Source organism: Eleutherodactylus coqui, chromosome 4, assembly GCF_035609145.1.
Source record: "Eleutherodactylus coqui strain aEleCoq1 chromosome 4, aEleCoq1.hap1, whole genome shotgun sequence".
NCBI classification, from domain to species: domain Eukaryota; kingdom Metazoa; phylum Chordata; class Amphibia; order Anura; family Eleutherodactylidae; genus Eleutherodactylus; species Eleutherodactylus coqui.
In genome coordinates, this window is record NC_089840.1 from 272,879,455 (window position 1) to 272,898,887 (window position 19,433).

Genomic DNA, 19,433 nt, shown 5'->3' on the forward strand with positions numbered 1-19,433 from the left:
ACTGGATCCACCTGCAGAAAACACAGACAGCCACTGAATTCATTCTCTGCATACAAATAATAAAGGCCGTGTGGATTTAGTCCTGTCTATTACCTGGTGATGAGGGGGGCTCGTGGTCCTCCATCATGACGTCCTTGTACAGATCCTTGTGTCCTTCTAAATACTCCCACTCCTCCATGGAGAAATAGACAGTGAAGTCCTGACACCTTATAGGAACCTGACAACACAATGATACCGTCATCACCCAGACACGTTATACCGCCATAGTGTTACTGTATAATGTCCCAGCATTCCCAGCAGCGTCACCTCTCCAGTCAGCAGCTCAATCATCTTGTAGGTGAGTTCTAGGATCTTCTGCTCATTGATCTCCTTCAGTATCAGGGGGTGAGGTGGAGGCCCTGTGATTGGGCTCAGGGGTCTTCCCCATCCATCAGACACCGGGGCCTGACAGCCATCACTAGAAGCCTTCTTCACTACCGTGTAATCCTGTTTATGGGGAGATACATCCATAAATATCCCTGCAGACATTCCCAGGGTCCTTCATCTCTCGGGTTATTGCCATCTGTTAATGTAACTAGCCAGGATAAAAGCTGAGCAATGTAGAAAAAACTAAATAAAACAAGTCTTACATATTAGGTCTAACACTGCCAATAAGATTCTAACCGCTGGACTTCTTGTTAATCGACTGCAGTAATGATGCCTCATCAATGAACCATGACCGCTGCAGGCAGGTTAACAGAGGAAAAAACTGGAGTGCCGGTGTTAATCTAATGTTAAACTAAAGCATCTGTCTATCAGCCATCACTGACTGACTCGCCAGCAATTTTCTAACTTCCCAGTGTCGTACAAACATGAAATTTGGCATGAACATCCTTTAGGTCCTAACTAAGAAAAGTAAAGGGGTGACATTTTTTAAGTCTTAAATGAGAGAGTGGGAGGGGTGACACATTCTGCAGAGGGACATCGGTACATGCAGTCTGAAGAGAATCTAATGCTCCTGCTACAGTATACTACCCTTGATACGCCAGCCCGGGTGCCCTAGATCTCACCCACAACCCCTGTCCCTGCCTGCTTGCCTCCACTCCTGGCTAACCCCAAGCGGGCAACTGGGCGGCGGTCCCTACTCTCACTAGGGACCGAAAAGGGACGCTAGCGTACCTGGATGGAAAGGGTAGAATACCGACAGAAAAGGCAGATGTAATTAACCAACACGAACAATACTAAGCAGAACTGAGGCAGATGGAAAAACCTGGCGGACAATAGCAAAGTATAGCAGACAAGGTGACAGAGGCAGGAGACCAACAGAGGCAAACTAGCTAGCACACTGCGGAAAACCAATAACTGGCAGTGATTGCAAGTCTCTTTAAACAAAAGCCTCCACCCTGGGGCGGAGAGAGGGAGACAACCAACTCCAAACAGAACATAATAAAAGGGAGCTCGTGCACGGCAGCTGCACTCACAGGTGCGCACGCGCCACCAGCACCATGCCAGCCAGGCACCCGCGCCCCCGCACAACAAGCCAGGGGGACGCGCCCCGACCACGGGACCAAGCACACCGCCGCCCCAGGAGGACCAGCAACCGCCACATGGTAACAGCTCCATGTGTATACATATTTTATTACTTGGTTCCTGTAACGTAGCCATGACTTCATAAATTTTTCTGTGCGATCAACACGTAAACACCTATATCAAATTAACTCGGGCGAAGCCGGGTATATCAATTTGTTAGTAATTAATAGATAAAAGGCTAGAATAAAGTGAATACCATAACTTAATAGGCTTACTAAAAATAAAATTAGTTTGAAAAACCAATATGAAGAGTATATGTGCACATCTAAATATCAGCAGTGTCAGCTATATAGATTTGCAGCCACAGCCTTCTAGACTCTATCGACGCTCTTCTCTTCTCCCTACTTACCTCTGTTCCCCCACCCAAATCCTTAGAATCGGCTCCCGGCGCTTTGAATGTGTCGAGGGGACGGTTCCCACCACTGACTGTCAGTGGCTGACCTCAGATTTGATGGACATTGAGCCATGGAAAACTAATCTAACCTGTATGGGGGAAAGAAGTAAGTAGGGAGACAAGAATACAGGCAATAGTATCAACTGGTCTGCGACTGCAAAGCTATGCGGTGACCTCACTGACATGAGGATGTGGACAGGTCCAGGTAACCATAGATAAGAATGATGTAACGTGACGTCATTCCCAGAATCTCTCACCTCTCCTGTAAGCTGGAAGAGTATCTCTAGGGTGAGGTTGAATATACTCTCCGCCATCTTGTCCCTCTTCCTCTCCATCCTTCTCAGGTTAATCAGGAAAATTATCTGATATAGATGATATCAGCTGAGGACCCTGAATGGAGAGAAGACGAGACAATGTAACAGCATGCAACTCCCCCGTAATAATACAATTACTGGAGATAAATCATATGTACCCTCAACTATACCAGTGAGAACAATAACTCACACATATAATATAAGCCCTATCACAGCATTGTGCATGGACAAAGTTCTGGGATGTTGAATGCAGCAATACTAAAAAAAAATTTCAAAAAGAGGAATTAGACTCACCAGTGATCCGGTCTACTGGAAGTCTCCATGACAGCACCACCTGAGATTGCGTCCTCCTAAGAGGACAGAGAGGGTTAAAGCACCCACCCTCCTCACGGATTTTTGCCGAACAAGCAAGGGTGAGAACCAAATGTACTATATATACATGTTTGCATATGGAGATTTGGGTGCTGTTGAGGAGACTTCCAGGAAAAGAGTTTAGAGGTGAGTCTAATTCCTCCTTTCCCCCGTCGTCTCCACGACGGCACGACCTGAGAAGTACCAACTAAACAAACTCAGGGAGGGACTACTACAGAAAGGGCTTTATGACCAAAGGCTGGGTCTTCATTTGCCCGAACATCTAACCTGTAGTGTTTGGTAAAGGTATGCAACTTCTTCCACACAGTCGCTTTACGTATCTGATCCACAGACGCTGAGGCCTATTCTGTCCACCAGTAGGCACGGCTCTGGTAAAAGGAGCTTTAATACCTTCAGGGATTGGTTTATTGAACGCTTTATATGCCTCAGTGATAGCCAGATGAAACCATTGGTGAACAGAGCTCTTACCCACTTTTTTCCCTTGTTGTGAGCATAGAATTGAATAAATACATTATTGTCCTGCCTCCACTGCCTTGTGGCCTCAATATACTGGAGAACTGTCCTTCTAGCATCAAGGCAGTGGAAACTACATGCTTGGTCATTTTTTGGGTTATCACGGAAGGAGGGAATTATAATATCCTGAGACCGATGGAAAGAGGATACTAGCTTGTGTAAAACAACTTTATTCTTGGTGACATTACAGAATGGCTGCTGAACTGATAAAGCCTGAAGCTCGCTTACTCTTCGTGCTGTGGTTATGGCAACTAGGAAAAAACGTTTTTAATGTTAAGCTTCTAATTGAGATAGAATTAGAGATGAGCGAGCAAACTCGCTAAAGGGCAAATACTCGAGCGAGTATTGTCCTTAGTGAGTACCTGCCCGCTTGTGAGAAAAGATTTGGGTGAGCGGTGTGTTGCGGGAGAGAGCGGGGAGGGGGGTGAGAGAGAGCTCTCCCCCCCGATCCCCGCCGGCACCCGAATCTTTTCTCACGAGCGGGCAGGTACTCGCTAAGGACAATACTTGCTCGAGTGTTTGCCCTCAGGGAGTGTGCTTGCTCATCTCTATATAGAATCTAAAGGTTCAAAGGAAGTCGACGCTAAGGCTTTAACCCCTTAAGGACATGGCCTATTTTGGCGTTGAGGACCAAACGATTTTTGGCAGATTTTCATGTCCATTTTTCAAAAGCCATAACTTTTTTATGTTTCCGTCGGTGCGGCCGTATAAGGGCTTGTTTTTACGTGTCGAACTGTAGTTTTTATTGGTGCCATTTTTGGGTACATAGACTATATTGTAAAACTTTTATATTTTTATTATCGTAGGGAGAGAAAACGCATCAATTCTCCCATGGATTTTTTTTTTTTTTTAAAGCGTTAATTATGCAGCATAAATGACACACTACATTTTTTATGATTACAACAAGACCAAAATTCTTATATTTTCTTTTTAGGTTTTTCCACTTTTCTGCAATACAAATCCTTTTTTTGGAATTTTTTTTTTCTAAATCGCTGCATTTAAAGTCCTGTAACTTTTTTATTTTTTCATGGACGGAGCTCTGTTAGGGATTGTTTTTTGCGAGACGATCTGTAGTTTTTATTGGTACCATTTTGGGGTACATACGTTTCTTTTTATCACTTTTATTGCATTTTTTGGCAGGCAAAATGCTAAAAATTAGCATTTTGCCACAGTTTTTTTAGCGTTTTTTTAAACGCTTTTTGCCATGCAGGATGAAAAGCATGTTCGATTTATTTTATGCGATTTTACGAACACAACGATACCAAATATGTGGGATTTTTTTTATGCTGATATGAGAAAAAGCATAAAAAAGGTTGTTTTTTTTTACATTTTTATTTTTTGTACATTATTTTTTTTTTTTACACAATCTGTGTCCCTCTGGGGGACTTACACTGCAGCACTGGTGATTGCTACGATGAGGCATGGCAGGACTTCTCTCCTGCAATGCCTTATCGCTTATACAGCGATCACAGGCTCTGGCAATACAAGATGCCGGTATCTGGCATCCTGTTGTCATAGCAACCAGCCAGGCTCTCTGCGATAACATCACGGCAGGGAAGGGGTTAACAGCGGAAGGCACATCTCTGATGCCCCCTGCTGTTGCAGCGGGAGGCCGACTATAAGTGACAGCCGGCTCCCGCTGCTGGATAGCGCGAGATCTGTGATGATCTCGCGCTATCCCTATGACGTAAGGGTACGTCATTTTGTGGGAAGTATGCAGCTCCCATGATGCCACTTTTAGAAACTGTGGGAAGACAGCTCAGTAGAGTGCGGGTTTGCGGGGTGTGCGGCAGTCAGAGATGGAGACACGTATTTAAAGTCCCAGTGCAGGCGTTACCTGCGTTTATTTCAGTCCAACAAATCAAAAGCGAATTCAGCCTTAGCTTCAGGCATGAAAACAATAGTCCAGCATTTAGTATAACAGACAGTCCCTGCCTGTACAGGTCACCACACAGCAGGGCTTTTACCTCCAACAGGTATCTCAGGCTGCCTGGGTCCAGCAGCCCTCCAGTCTCTCTCTGTGACAGTAAACACTGTTATTTATATACAACTCTTCCTGGCCCACCCTCAGCACCTGTGCCGATTGACCTTGCACATAACCCGGAGTGGCGGAAGTGGAATGGATGGCCCCACTACCAACCTGCCATCCATTCCAAAAATCCAGGCAGAAAGATTTTATAATGGGAATTTAAAAGCTCCTCAGTTTCGGTTACAATCAGGATGTTGCCCAAATATGGAATTATTATAGTTTTTTTCGCTTAGAATGACAACTAGCTCTGCCATTATGTTTGTAAAGATAAGGGGGAGCAAAAGATATCCCGAAAGGTAGACATTTGAGTTTAAAATGGCGTACTTCTCTTACTTTTCCTATTAGTACCTAAAGAATGCTCCTGCCAAATTTCATGTTTGTATGACACCGGGAAGTTAGAGAATTAGATTAGGTACATTACAGAGGGTTGCCAATACTTTTGCACTGAGCACTAAATAATTGAGTTGTGACCCCTTTACTTTTCCTATTTTGGATCTAAAGAATGGTCGTGACTAATTTCAGGTTTGTACAACACTGGGAAGTTAGAGATTTAGATTAGGTACATTACACAGGGGTGCCAATATTTTTGCACTTAGCATAGAATAATCAAGTTGTGACTCCCTTACTTTTCCTATTTAGGACCTACAGAATGGTTGTGCCAAATTTCATATTTGTACGACATCAGGAAATTAGAGAATTAGTGGCCAGTCAGGGCTTTCACCTTTATATTTATAGATTAAAAAAAGAATAATACAACTCTTTCCATATTTTATCATTTAAAAAATCTACATAAAACCCCCCAAAACATATTTGGCATCTTTGCATCCATAAAAGTCTGTCTTGTATCCAATCTTGAGGCGGTCCAACAGGTTACTTGAGCCTGCATGCCCGCCCATATCACATCTTGTATTCAAGCTAGAGGTGGTACAACAGGCTACTAGAGCCTCCATGTCCGTCAGTATCACATTTTGTATCCAAGCTAGAGGCAGCCCAATAGTGTACTAGAGCCTCCATGACAACTGACTGACTCACCACTAATTCTCTAACTTCCCAATGTCGTACAAGTGTGAAATGTGGCACGACCATTCTTTAGGTCCTAAATAGGAAAAGTAAAGGGGTCGCAACTCTATTATTCAATGCCAATTGCAAAAGTAAGTGCACCCCTATCTAATGTAACTTCCCAGTGTCATACAAGCAGGAAACTTGGCGCGAGCATTATTTAGGTTCTAAATGAGGCTAGTGAGAGGAGTGGCACATTCTGCAGACGGACATCAGTACATGCAGTCTGAGGAGAATCTAACACTCCTCTATGTGTATACATATTTTATTCCTCAGTTACTCTAAAGTAACCTTGACTTCATAACATTTTCCGTGCAAACAACACATAAACACCTGTATCAAATTAACTCAGGCGAGGCCAGGTATATCAGCTAGTAAGCATATGTTTTTTACTTGTTGCTTTAGGCCTCCGTCACACAGACGCTAATCGTTTGTACTAACACACAATTTTTTCATTTTTAACTCCGAGTACTTCCACCAACTCAGGGGTACGGTGATGGGGACGTCATGTGCCCCATCGTACGCTAATTTATACCTGGGCTGGTGGGAGGAAAGGGTTATTTTTACCGAAGAGAACACCAAATGGTCCCAATTCATCCTAAATTGGATGCGTTTTATTGACGACATCCTGATCCTCTGGACCGGTACGTCAAAGGGATTTTCAGATTTTGTGTCCTCCATTAACCAAAATTCTTTGAACCTCAAATTCACGTCAGAAATCAGTTCTACATCTATTGTGTTTCTAGACGTCAGAATCATATTACAAAAAGATGGCTATATTTGCTCAGAACTGTTTCGGAAGCCAACTGCAACAAATAACTTGTTGCTATGGAACAGTTATCACCCCTATGCGCTCCGAAAAGGAATACCGAAAGGTCAATTCCTAAGAACACGTAGAAACTGCTCGGGGGAAACCTCTTTCCATGATGAGGGCTTAAAACTGCGAAAAAGATTCATGGATAGGAAATATCCAGTAGAAATTTTGGATGAAGCCATGAACTATGCTAAAGAGCAAAACCGAGCAGAACTCTTGATTCCAAAAGAACGAACGAACAACAATGAAGTGAGAACTATAGGCACCTATGACACCAGCCATTCAAATGTTAGGCGGATTTTGAATCAATATTGGGACATTCTAAGGAATGATAAAGATTTGGTGCAGGTAATCTCAAAATCTCCAAGTATAACACATAGGAGAGGGCGACCATCTGGTGAAAAGCCACTATAAACCAAAACCATCACAAAAGAATTGGCTAGGAAGTGCGAAACCTAAGGGCACATATGCTTGTGCCAATTGCACTGCATGCCCCTATATCCAGAAAGGGGACATATTCACTTCGGCAACAAACAAGAAAAAGTATTCGATTCGCGACTTCATAAACTGTCAAGCAATGAATGTTGTATACTTAATAACTTGCCCATGCCCACTGCAATATGTGGGCAAAACAAAACAGCAACTAAGGAGACGCGTATTGGCCCATATAGGGAATATATGCTGTAAAGAAAATACATCATTGGCAAACCATATGTGGGAAAAACAGAATGGTGATTCTGAGTGTTTGAAAATACAAGGGATCAAATTAGTCAAATTTGACAACAGAAAAGGAGATATTGATCCATTGCTGCTCCAGAAGAAAGCAGCATGGATTTATAGGTTGGATACAGTGCATCCGAAAGGAATAAATGAAAGTTTATTATTTGTTTTCTTTAACCCTGTCTGACGTCTAAAGATATTCTGATTGAAGCCTGTGCAGCTCCAATGTCAGAAGACGTCCGGCAGGGTATTCCTACTGTATATTACTGGCCACTCTGTTGTCGGGGGCCTCTCCAGCATGTCCAATACTGCAGTACTCGCTCTGGCCAGCAGATGGCGCCATTGTATAATGGCAGAAAGAAAAAGCCCCCTAGGAAATCCTGAATCCAAAATTGGATTGCAAATGGTTAAATACACCCTGCAAGAAAAATACTCACTACGCAATCTGTAGTTTTATGGACTACCCATAAAACATGAACGTCATAAATAATGTCAACAGTAGGAGATGGATTATTCTAAAAATTCATGGATACATTAAATTATTACAGACCTACTCAATAACCTGAATATTGAATAAACCATAGTGAACTTTTTCACATGATTTGTCATGACATTAATGCATAATCCTATTCACACAGACATGTCCTCAAATCGCTAATAATACCCTGTTTCCCTGAAAATAAGACATACCCTGAAAATAAGACATAGCAGGATTTTTCTGGATTTTTGAGGATGCAGAATGCTTTTTCAGTATTTTCGAGGATGCTTGAAGTATAAGCCCTACTTCAAAATTGAGCCCTATTTATAGTTAATAAAAAAGGACAATATAAATAGTGTACATATAAAAAAGTACAATCTATTGGAGCAAAAATTAATATAAGACACTGTCTTATTTTGGGGGGAAACAGGGTATGCATAAGGATGGTTAGAATATCTACTAAGAACCATGAATAATAATAACAAATAGGAAAAAAACTGAAAGAAAAAAAAAATCACATATGATATGTAATCCGGAGAATATTTTATTATCATACTCAATGGCGTTCTAGGGAAATAATAGTTATTCCCTTGTATTACTACCACCAGATTCCAAGATGGCTTCTCTCCACTAAATTTCAGTCACATGATGAGCAAAAGTCACATGATGAGTAGGGTTCAGAGTTAATATGCAAGACTGTTTGTTGTGAAACATGATTAGATGCAGGACGTTCCATGGTTGGATAATTGGTAGAGATACTACTCGAGCGAGTAGTGCCTTAGCCGAGTATCTCCCCACTCGTCTCTAAAGATTCGGGGTCCGGCGGGAAGAGCGGGGAGGAACGAGGGGGGAGATCTCTCTCTCCCTGTATCCACCCCCCCCCCCCCCCCGCTCCCTGCCGCAACTCACCTGTCACCCGCGCTGGCCCCCGAATCTTTAGAGACGAGCAGGGAGATACTCGGCTAAGGCACTACTCGCTCGAGTAATGTGCCTTAGCGAGTATACTCGCTCATCTCTAATAATTGGCAATAAGCCCAACCCATGGGTGGTTCTGAGGAGACTATAAGAAGCCTCTGAGTGCATGGGAGCCTCATACACACTCTAGCCCACCACAGAGGCTATGAGTCGCTACCTTTATCTCTGATATTTCATCTTCTTTTGGGGGGACGTTTAGTTGGAAAAGGGAAATATGCAATACCAGCTAGCACTGCTCCCGTCTCTTCCAGCCTCCTCCCCCTGCAGAGAAAGGCGCATATATTGGCCGGCGTGAATACCCACCTGATATACGGTCGTCTGAATCCAGCCTGAGGCTGTTAATAGTTCTACCTACATATTTTATTTTGCAAGGACATTCGAGCATGTAAATAACTGATTCTGTTTTACTTGTCAAGCGCTGTCTAATTATTATTGGTTCACCCTCCTCTACTTCAATCTCCTTCCATCTGTTAGTTATATTAAAGCAGCATTTGCATTTTTTCTCTCCCTTATAGACACCCATTGTTCCTTTTTGTATTTTATGTTGGTTATAAATCCTATTTTTTTCTTTGCAGGTCATCCACTTAATGCGCTTGGCGCTCATATGATCGCAATGTATGGCTACATATTTATGTGTCTAATACGGAGGGGTCATGTGCCTGATCAGGTCACATGATCCCTTAGATCATGTGTCCTAGTAACACGGCATAGTAATGTATCCGGGAATGGATGATGATTCATCCTATCCCGTTTAAACCTTGTGAATGTCACCCATGTTATGCGCTTAGCGCTCACATAATAAGCAGGTGGCCACATATTAATGTACCCAATACGCAGGTGCCTATTTAGGTTACATGATCTTTGTGATCACATGCCCGGATGATGTGGCACATGATCTTTGTGATCACATGCCCGGATGACGCGGCAGAGTGACGTATTCCGTAATTGGACGCCGATTCATCCCAGTCCGGCCCCCGGAACAACGTGGTGACGTGGCACGCCCGGTCATGTGATGATGTAGATCACGTGAACCGGGTGACACGATGGGGGGACGTACCCGGAAGGAGAACGCTGCAACCTCATGTAAGTGCCTGATTATATAAAGAGATGTTTTTAGTTTGTTTATGTGCTTGATAAAGTCGCCATTAATAGCGACGAAACGCGTCGCACAGAACTTCAGTAAACCTTCACTACATGGAGATGTCTTCCCTGGTGTTATCCTGAGGGAGCGCGGGCGGATCCTTTTCTCTATCTATATGTCATTTACTACATGGGTCTGACCTGATGATTGGACACAGAAGCCCAGCAGCTCGTTCGGTACATCACAGGAACGACAAGAGTATTTAGGATCGCTTAGGTGATCCATACAAGCCCACTTGGATGTGGAGGTGTTAGTGGAGCTCCTGCAAAGGGGCATCTACTAGACACCGGGTGAGTCCTGATATCTATCTATCTATCTATATATATATATTTTTTTTTTTACTATTTCACTGCTTTAGTTACCTTTCATTACTCCGGGTTGCCCAAAGGAGCGCCGCCTTGACATATTTATGTTACACCTTGTGAGATATGAGCGGTATTGCTTATGGCCCCTTGTGAGATATGAGCGGTATTGCTTATGGCCACATAACAGTGAAGTTATCTCATTTCCCAGTGAAATAAAAAACACATCTACCGATCAATGAAGGATATAGATGATGGGATGCATATCCAGTAACTCAGCAACCGGAAATTAGTACAATCTTACCTGAAGTGGAAAAGCCAGGAAGAATATAGGCTTTTCCAATACCAATATCGGTGGCTCACTGTGCTGAGTTCCTTTCCTCTCACATTAATAAATGGGGAGATAATGCCATCATAGTCCTTAAGGGCTGGAATTGTTTGTCCCTATTTTTGTTTGGTGTGCCCCATGAGTTAGATTTTAACGAATTATAATAAAATTGAGTTTTAATCATTAATCTATACTGTGAAGGATCTATGTGTTTACATATTGTATTCCTCGACTTCATAAAATTTTCCGTGCAAACACATAAACACCTGTATCACATTAACTCAGACGAGGCCGGGTATATCAGCTAGTAAGCGTATGTTTTTTACTTGTTGCTTTATGCCTCACAGACGCTAATCGTGGTGTAGCACTGCTATTGTTTTCAATGGGACCGCTCAGCCACTCGACTGCAGCACTTTTTGGCGCTTCGATTTTTCCAGCGCTGTCTGTTCTATTTTTGAGCATTTAGCTCAAAGTAAATTGTAGCGCTTACAGCAACACCTGAAGTGACGGAGGGCCAAAATGTGCAAGATAAAGAGAAATTCCCCTTCGTATACTAATACCTCCCCCTACTCCAAGTGCTGGAGACCCCACATACCTCCAGCTGTAGCCGGACAGGAGCCGCGTGGTTGTTCTGTGCTTACAGGACCTGTGATGATGTCACCGTCATGTGACCAGTGTGTGGGAGGAGACAAGGGGTCACATGATCAGGTCTCTCCGCTCAGTGGATGCAGGACTCTGCTGTGTGAGGATGTATTCAGAGAGTGGATGGAGCCAAGCCGAGTGTGTGTGAGAGACGGAGGATCGGAGCCGAGCGTGTGCGAGACGGAGGAGCGGAGCCGAGTGTGTGTGAGAGACGGAGGATCGGAGCCGAGCGTGTGCGAGACGGAGGAGCGGAGCCGAGTGTGTGTGAGAGACGGAGGATCGGAGCCGAGCGTGTGCGGGACGGAGGAGCGGAGCCGAGCGTGTGCGAGACGGAGGAACAGAGCCGAGCACGTGTGTGAGACGGAGGAGCGGAGGCGAGCGTGTGTGAGACGGAGGAGCGGAGGCGTGCGTGTGTGAGACGGAGGAGCGGAGGCGAGCGTGTGTGAGACGGAGGAGCGGAGCCGAGCGTGTGTGAGACGGAGGAGCGGAGCCGAGCGTGTGCGAGACGGAGGAGCGGAGCCGAGCGTGTGCGAGACGGGGGAGCGGAGCCGAGCGCGTGCGAGACGGGGGAGCGGAGCCGAGCGCGTGCGAGACGGAGGAACAGAGGCGAGCGTGTGTGAGACGGAGGAGCAGAGGCGAGCGTGTGTGAGACGGAGGAGCAGAGCCGAGCGTGTGTGAGATGGAGGAGCCAAGCCGAGCGTGTGTGAGATGGAGGAGCCAAGCCGAGCGTGTGTGAGACGGGGGAGCCGAGCGTGTGCGAGACGGAGGAGCGGAGCCGAGCGCGTGCGAGACGGGGGAGCGGAGCCGAGCGCGTGCGAGACGGGGGAGCGGAGCCGAGCGCGTGCGAGACGGGGGAGCGGAGCCGAGCGCGTGCGAGACGGGGGAGCGGAGCCGAGCGCGTGCGAGACGGGGGAGCGGAGCCGAGCGTGTTGCTATTCCTAATTAATAATGTCTTATCTACTTCCCCATAACTACAGGAGGTCTGCTTGGTAGTGACATGCCCTGAAGCCTTCTCCCTATCTCTACACGAGGCAGCCTTAGTCATCATCCCCAAACCGGGAAATGACCCCCCATTATGTGACTTGTATCGCCCAATCTCCTCTTTACAGACCATTATAAATATATATACATATACACTACCGTTCAAAAGTTTGGGGTCATATTGAAGGAAAAGCACTGTACTTTTCAATGAAGATAACTTTAAACTAGTCCTAACTTTAAACAAATGCACTCTATACATTGCTAATGTGGTAAATGACTATTCTAGCTGCAAATGTCTGGTTTTTGGTGCAATATCTACAAAGGTGTATAGAGGCCCATTTCCAGCAACTGTCACTCCAGTGTTCTAATGGTACAATGTGTTTGCTCATTGGCTCAGAAGGCTAATTGATGATTAGAAAACCCTTGTGCAATCATGTTCACACATCTGAAAACAGTCTAGCTCGTTACAGAAGCTACAAAACTGACCTTCCTGTGAGCAGATTGAGTTTCTGGAGCATCACATTTGTGGGGTCAATTAAACGCTCAAAATGGCCAGAAAAAGAGAACTGTCATCTGAAACTCGACAGTCTATTCTTGTTCTTAGAAATGAAGGCTATTCCATGCGAGAAATTGCTAAGAAATTGAAGATTTCCTACAACGGTGTGTACTACTCCCTTCAGAGGACAGCACAAACAGGCTCTAACCAGAGTAGAAAAAGAAGTGGGAGGCCGTGTTGCACAACTAAGCAAGAAGATAAGCACATTAGAGTCTCTAGTTTGAGAAACAGACGCCTCACAGGTACCCAACTGGCATCTTCATTAAATAGTAACCGCAAAACACCAGTGTCAACATCTACAGTGAAGAGGCGGCTGCGGGATTTTGGGCTTCAAAGTTTGAGGTGTTTGGATCACAAAGAAGAACGTTTGTGAAACGCAGAACAAAATGAAAAGATGCTGGAAGAATGCCTGACGCCATCTGTTAAGCATGGTGGAGGTAATGTGATGGTCTGGGGTTGCTTTGGTGCTGGTAAGGTGGGAGATTTGTACAGGGTAAAAGGGATTCTGAATAAGGAAGGCTATCACTCCATTTTGCAACGCCATGCCATACCCAGTGGACAGCGCTTGATTGGAACCAATTTCATCCTACAACAGGACAATGACCCTAAACACACCTCCAAATTGTGCAAGAACTATTTACAGCAGAAGCAGGCAGCTGGTATTCTATCGGTAATGGAGTGGCCAGCGCAGTCACCAGATCTGAACCCCATTGAGCTGTTGTGGGAGCAGCTTGACCGTATGGTACGCCAGAAGTGCCCATCCAACCAATCCAACTTGTGGGAGATGCTTCTAGAAGCGTGGGGTGCAATTTCTCAAGCTTACCTCAACAAATTAACAGCTAGAATGTCAAAGGTGTGCAATGCTGTAATTGCTGCAAAAGTAGGATTCTTTGACGAAAGCAAAGTTTGATGTAAAAACAATGTTATTTCAAATACAAATCATTATTTCTAACCTTGTCAATGTCTTGACTCTATTTTCTATTCATTTCACAACGCATGGTGGTGAATAAGTGTGACTTTTCATGGAAAACACAAAATTGTTTGGGTGACCCCAAACTTTTGAACGGTAGTGTATATATATATATATATATATATATATATATATATATATGCAACATAAATTGAGAAGAGTCGCCTCCTCCAGCATTATATGCTGTAAATAAATGGTCTGATACATAAATCAAAACAAATTAGACATATAATCGTTATCGGTATAAATTTATTGCAACTAATTTTCACCATCTGTGTCCTTAAACAATATTTATCCATGAACCGGTATGATTAATAATTGACTAGACTATTAAAGAATTCAACCGCCACTTCCTTTCGTTATCAATATAATAGATCGCGCTGATATATTCTGCATCCTTAACTGATTCAGTAGAAGCTATTGGATCTACTGAGACGGAGTAGCGTCACCACATTGATGACGCCAGCACGTTGCCAGGTCCTCCTTACGGCGTCCTGGCGCTGAAACGTCAGTACGTCGGCCACGTCACTAGCCGCGTTACTTGAGCGGCCCATTCGCGACGTCGCCACGTCATCACGTTGATGACCACATCAAGCCGCTACGTTGCGGCAACCTCCTCGTACCTGGACGCACTGGTGCCCTTATGCCGGGCTACTTGCCGTGCCCACACAGCCATTCGGACCACAGATCCGCCCACTTACCGTATTGGTTAGAGGAACACATGACGGGGTGACGTCATCACGTTGATGACGCAAGCACGCCGTGGCGCGACCAGTGCCCCCACCTCACCCAATCATATCATGGGTATGGGGACAACACCCATAATAGGAGGATCCAAAACGGAACCTGGCACAACATACAGTGTTAATATGATGTGATCTTCCGATCGGTTATCAGTAAGAGGAATCGAAGAACGTGCTGAACAGACTTTCAGCTTTAACATGAAGTCTTAGTAATGAATCATCACTCATACCACGTAAATAAAGCTTAATTGTATGCAAGATAAATATAGGTCTGCCCATGAGGCGACGCTATTGGTTAATAAAAGATGGATACACCCCTTTTGGGAGAAGTAAGTTTGCTATATAAGGGAAGACATTTCCACAGCACTCAGATAGCCCTGACCTACCATCAAGGCCAGAGGCGCTACCACTCTTGCTCCTGATCATGCGTATCAGCAATAGGCAGTACTATTAAGAAAAGCGATAGCTATCAGCCTGCATTGACTACATCTGGCCTGCATTGACTACAACACCTTACTTATACATAGACTTGTGGCTGACAGCATGTTGCTCTAAATACCAAGATCCAACCCTTATGGAGACGCTGCCTGTTTACTACAGACTGCTTTCTCCATACAAAAAAATAATATAAAATATATAGATCTCAGATTTGTATTACATAGAGAGATTGCCTATATCAAAGGTTGTCCTCTACCACAAATATACAAATCTTAGATATGCTGAAGATCATTTGATTGTATGAGACCTGTACTATCTATAGTAGCAGTCTGACTATCATAATACTGCTATCTTAGAATAACAGGGTGACCTCATACTGACTTTAAATCTAAATATAGAGACCACCTCAACATCAAAGGTGTCTTCCCATAAGAATATATTAATCTTATATTTGAAAAACTATCTATACTGCCTATACTGCCGCTGACAGGCTTACGTAAAAGCATTTCCTACTCTGGAACACGTATCGAATTGCAACGTACTAAAGTCACAATAATCCTTAAAAAATCTCCTGATGACCCGCTAAAAATAGCGGCGAAACGCGTCGAGATCAAAAAATATATATACAAAAAATTGGAGACTATGATGTTACAATCGAAATCATAAAGATACAAACAGGTGATGAGCCTTCATGTACTTGAACTTTATCTGAAGTAAGGGTTATATGCCAGTACTATCAAGTTCAAAGGCACACTCCCTTTGTATTCACAAAACCCTCTGTCTTATGATGCAGGACTGGATTTAAGTCCTGATCAGTCTTCATCATAAGACTTAAAATATGGGAAGAGATGCTTAAGAAATAAATCTGCTCTCACCTGATTCCGAGTTTTGGGACATAACGACAGCTACTGCATTACCGTATAAGCACATGGCCCTTTCTGAACATTAGAAGGGTACAAAAAACTAAGCAAGCAGCTAGAGTCGTTTACTTTCTGACCTTGGTCAATATACCTCTGATGATCTAGAGGGCTATTTGTAGTGCCCTGTTCTTTGCTTTATGTTTTTTAAATTTATCTAATAAAAAGGAACGATTTTAAATTTTATCTAAACTGTGAAGGGCTCTGATAAAGAAATTAGACTTTTTTCTGCCTCTGTGATTGCCTCTTGTCACCTAAGCTCAGGGGTTTTGGCACGGCCTATTAACGCTTCCCCATGGTAGTGCTGCAGCGCCTCGAGCTACCAACTGAAGGCGATGTGCTCACAGATGGTAATTGAAAGGAGGAGGAGGGGGGGTTGGAGGAGTTAGGATAATGAGCTGGAGAAACCATGATGGAGGTAGGACCCACAATCCTCGATGTGGGTAGCACGTGAGCAGACCCAGGGTCAAACTTGGTCCCAGCCTCCACCAGGTTAACCCAATGTGTCGTCAGGGAGATGTAGTGTCCCTGCCCGCCAGCACTTGTCCATGTGTCGGTGGTTAAGTGGACCTTCCCAGTAACCTCGTTGGTGAGGGCACGGTTGATATTCCGTGACACGTGCTGGTGTAGGGCGGGGATGGCGCAGCGGGAAAAATAGTGGTGACTGGGGACTGAGTAGCGAGGGGCGGCTGCCGCCATGAGGTTGTGGAAAGCCTCAGTTTCTACCAGCCTATATGACAACATCTCCAGGCTGAGCAGTTTGGAGATATGCACGTTTAGCTCTAATGTTTGTATTATGGACAGCTGAACGGTGTGCTGGGACACATTGGTGGAGGCAGTGGAGGACCGTGCAGGTGAAGGGGTGGGTGCGAGCGGAAGACGCTCGTGCCTGCGTCCTCGGAGGGGGATTGCATCTCAGTGCCAGTATTTGACACAGGGGAAGAGGCAGTGGTGTGACCCGCACGCGGTGAATGGCCTTCGTTCCACCTCATCGGGTGCTTAGCTATCATATGCCTGCGCATGCTGGTGGTGGTCAGGCTGGTAGTGGTGGCTCCCCTGCTGATCTTCGTGCAGCACAGGTGGCACACCACTGTTCGTCGGTCGTCTGCGCTCTCATTAAAAAACCTCCAGACCTTCGAACACCTGGCCCTTTGCATGGGAGCTTCCCGTGAGGAGGTCCTGTGGGGAACAGTTGGGGGATTACTTGCTCTGGCCCTGCTTCTCCCTCTGGCCACCCCATTGCCTCTTTCAACCTGTTCTGGTGCTGCACTTGCCTCCCCCTCTGAAGCACTGTCTTTACTATGCTTACCAACCCAGGTCGGGTCAGTTACTTCATCGTCCACCAGCTCTTCCTCTGAATCCTCAGTCTGCTCCTCCCTCAGACTTACTGCCCTAACAACAACCTCACTGACAGACAACAGTGTTTCATCACCATTAGCAACAAATACCTCTTGAGAGACTACTTGGAAGTCCCCACCCTCATCACCCTGAGACTGTGAACGGACCAAATTTTGGGCAGCAGTCATGACAAACTCCTCAGTTGGCTCATGAACCGTTGTTTGCCACTCAGGGAAGGGTCCTGAGAACAGTTCCTGTGAGTATGCCTGTTTTGAATCTCTCCTTTTCCTGGAGTGAGCAGACTGGGAGGAAGGAGGATCAGCGAGAAGATTCACAGGTCTAGTCCCTTGGCTAGCGTGAGTGGACTGCGTGGAAGACTGGGTGGTGGATAAATTACTGGACGCGTTATCCGCTATCCATGTCATCACCTGATCGCACTGTTGCGGTTTTAATAATGGTGCACCACGCAGACTGGCAAACTGTGAGATGAAGCTAGGGAGTGTAGATACACGGCGTTCTACTTCCCTCTCCACAGCAGGCACTGTTCCACCCCGCCCAGGACTTCAGCCTCTGCCCACACCCTCATTCGGACACTCACGTCCTCGTTCTCGACCCTTACCCCTAGTCTTCATCATGTTGTATAATGCACTGCGTCAACATGCTACACAAACTACGAGGTATTTTGCGTACACTATAGCAAAAAAAAGACAGTGAAAAATGTGTACAGTCTTTGTACGCACTACTGGTCCCAGGCAGCCAAACTGCTGATGCACAAAAGTGGAGTTGTAGTCCTAAAAAGGACTGTTGGGTTCTTTGAAAATGGATCCCTGCCTAAATGCTCCTTCTAACCTATACTATCGCTCTCCCTCATTCACAGCAGCTCTGTCCCCCAGCTAATCCAGCCTCCGTGTGAGGCGAGCATCAGGTGACCAGCGTTTTTATGATCCCAGGTCACCTGTTCCGGCCAGCCAATCATTGCTATAGACATGTACAGGGTTGGCATGTCATAGCAGGAGGTGCCAAAGCCTTCCCTGCATGTTCATTGGCTTAAAAAAGCCGCTAAACATGTGGGGAGGAGATGGTGAAATTTTCTCGAGCACAGCGTGGTGCTCGTTCGAGAAATGAGTACTCTCGGGCATGCTAATGCTCGGACGAGCATGCTCGCTCATCTCTAGTATTAAACCCTCCCAAGACTCTTAAAGAGGAATTGGATCTGCCCAATAATATGTTTTCCTGATTTATTCAATTGCGCCACGTGCACCATATGCATTACAGGACCTTGGGGTACCCCAACTTATCTGCCTACAGGGTTAATAAATGGTAGCCCTTTAGGCAGTATTGCTGTCATATAGGATGGTTTTGTGGCTTATTGACGGGGTCTAAATGGGAGTTGATCCTCGGAGACATCTCCAATAGGGAGTGGGAAGACATCCTGGGAGCACCTAAAAAGATTTCACTATGGTATCCTGAGAGAGTCACATAGCTGTATATCTGTCTTCAAGTACATATGCCAATTACTAGGTATATGTATATTATAAGTTCTGTCCAGACAGAAGAGATGTTTGCACTAAATGTGCAGCAGAGACAGAATTTTTTTACTGTTTAGTCTGGCAATGCCCTAATATACAAGGTCTCTGGGTGTAAGTCATTAGATGTTTAACCCATTAGGGACCAAGCACTGTAAATTTACGGTGCTTGGTCCTGGGCTTTAAACCTAGCCAGTTCTAAAAACTACGGCGTGGGTTTAAAGCCCATGCTTTTGCAATAAATTAGAAGCATGTTGAGTTGTCAACTGTTAGACACAGCTGATAACCTGGGGGAGAAGGCAGGAGGGTCTTTT

The 19,433-nt window shown here is 45.0% G+C and overlaps 1 protein-coding gene across 3 annotated transcripts in view; it reads right to left on the reverse strand.

Annotated features, from left to right (window-relative positions):
- LOC136624332 (oocyte zinc finger protein XlCOF6-like) overlaps positions 1–19,433 on the reverse strand; it is a 459,204-nt gene that overhangs the window by 427,843 nt on the left and 11,928 nt on the right. The window contains exons 1-3 of one of the 3 annotated variants that reach the window (XM_066598259.1): positions 11,604–11,654; positions 2,221–2,353; positions 307–486 (exon numbers count right to left, since the gene is read on the reverse strand). The exons of the other annotated variants lie outside the window; for them this stretch is intronic. Of the exons in view, the coding sequence (XP_066454356.1) occupies positions 307–486; positions 2,221–2,298 (258 nt within the window). The 5' untranslated portion in view covers positions 2,299–2,353; positions 11,604–11,654. Of the gene's footprint in view, positions 1–306; positions 487–2,220; positions 2,354–11,603; positions 11,655–19,433 lie in introns of those variants that run through there. 3 annotated transcript variants of the gene reach the window in all.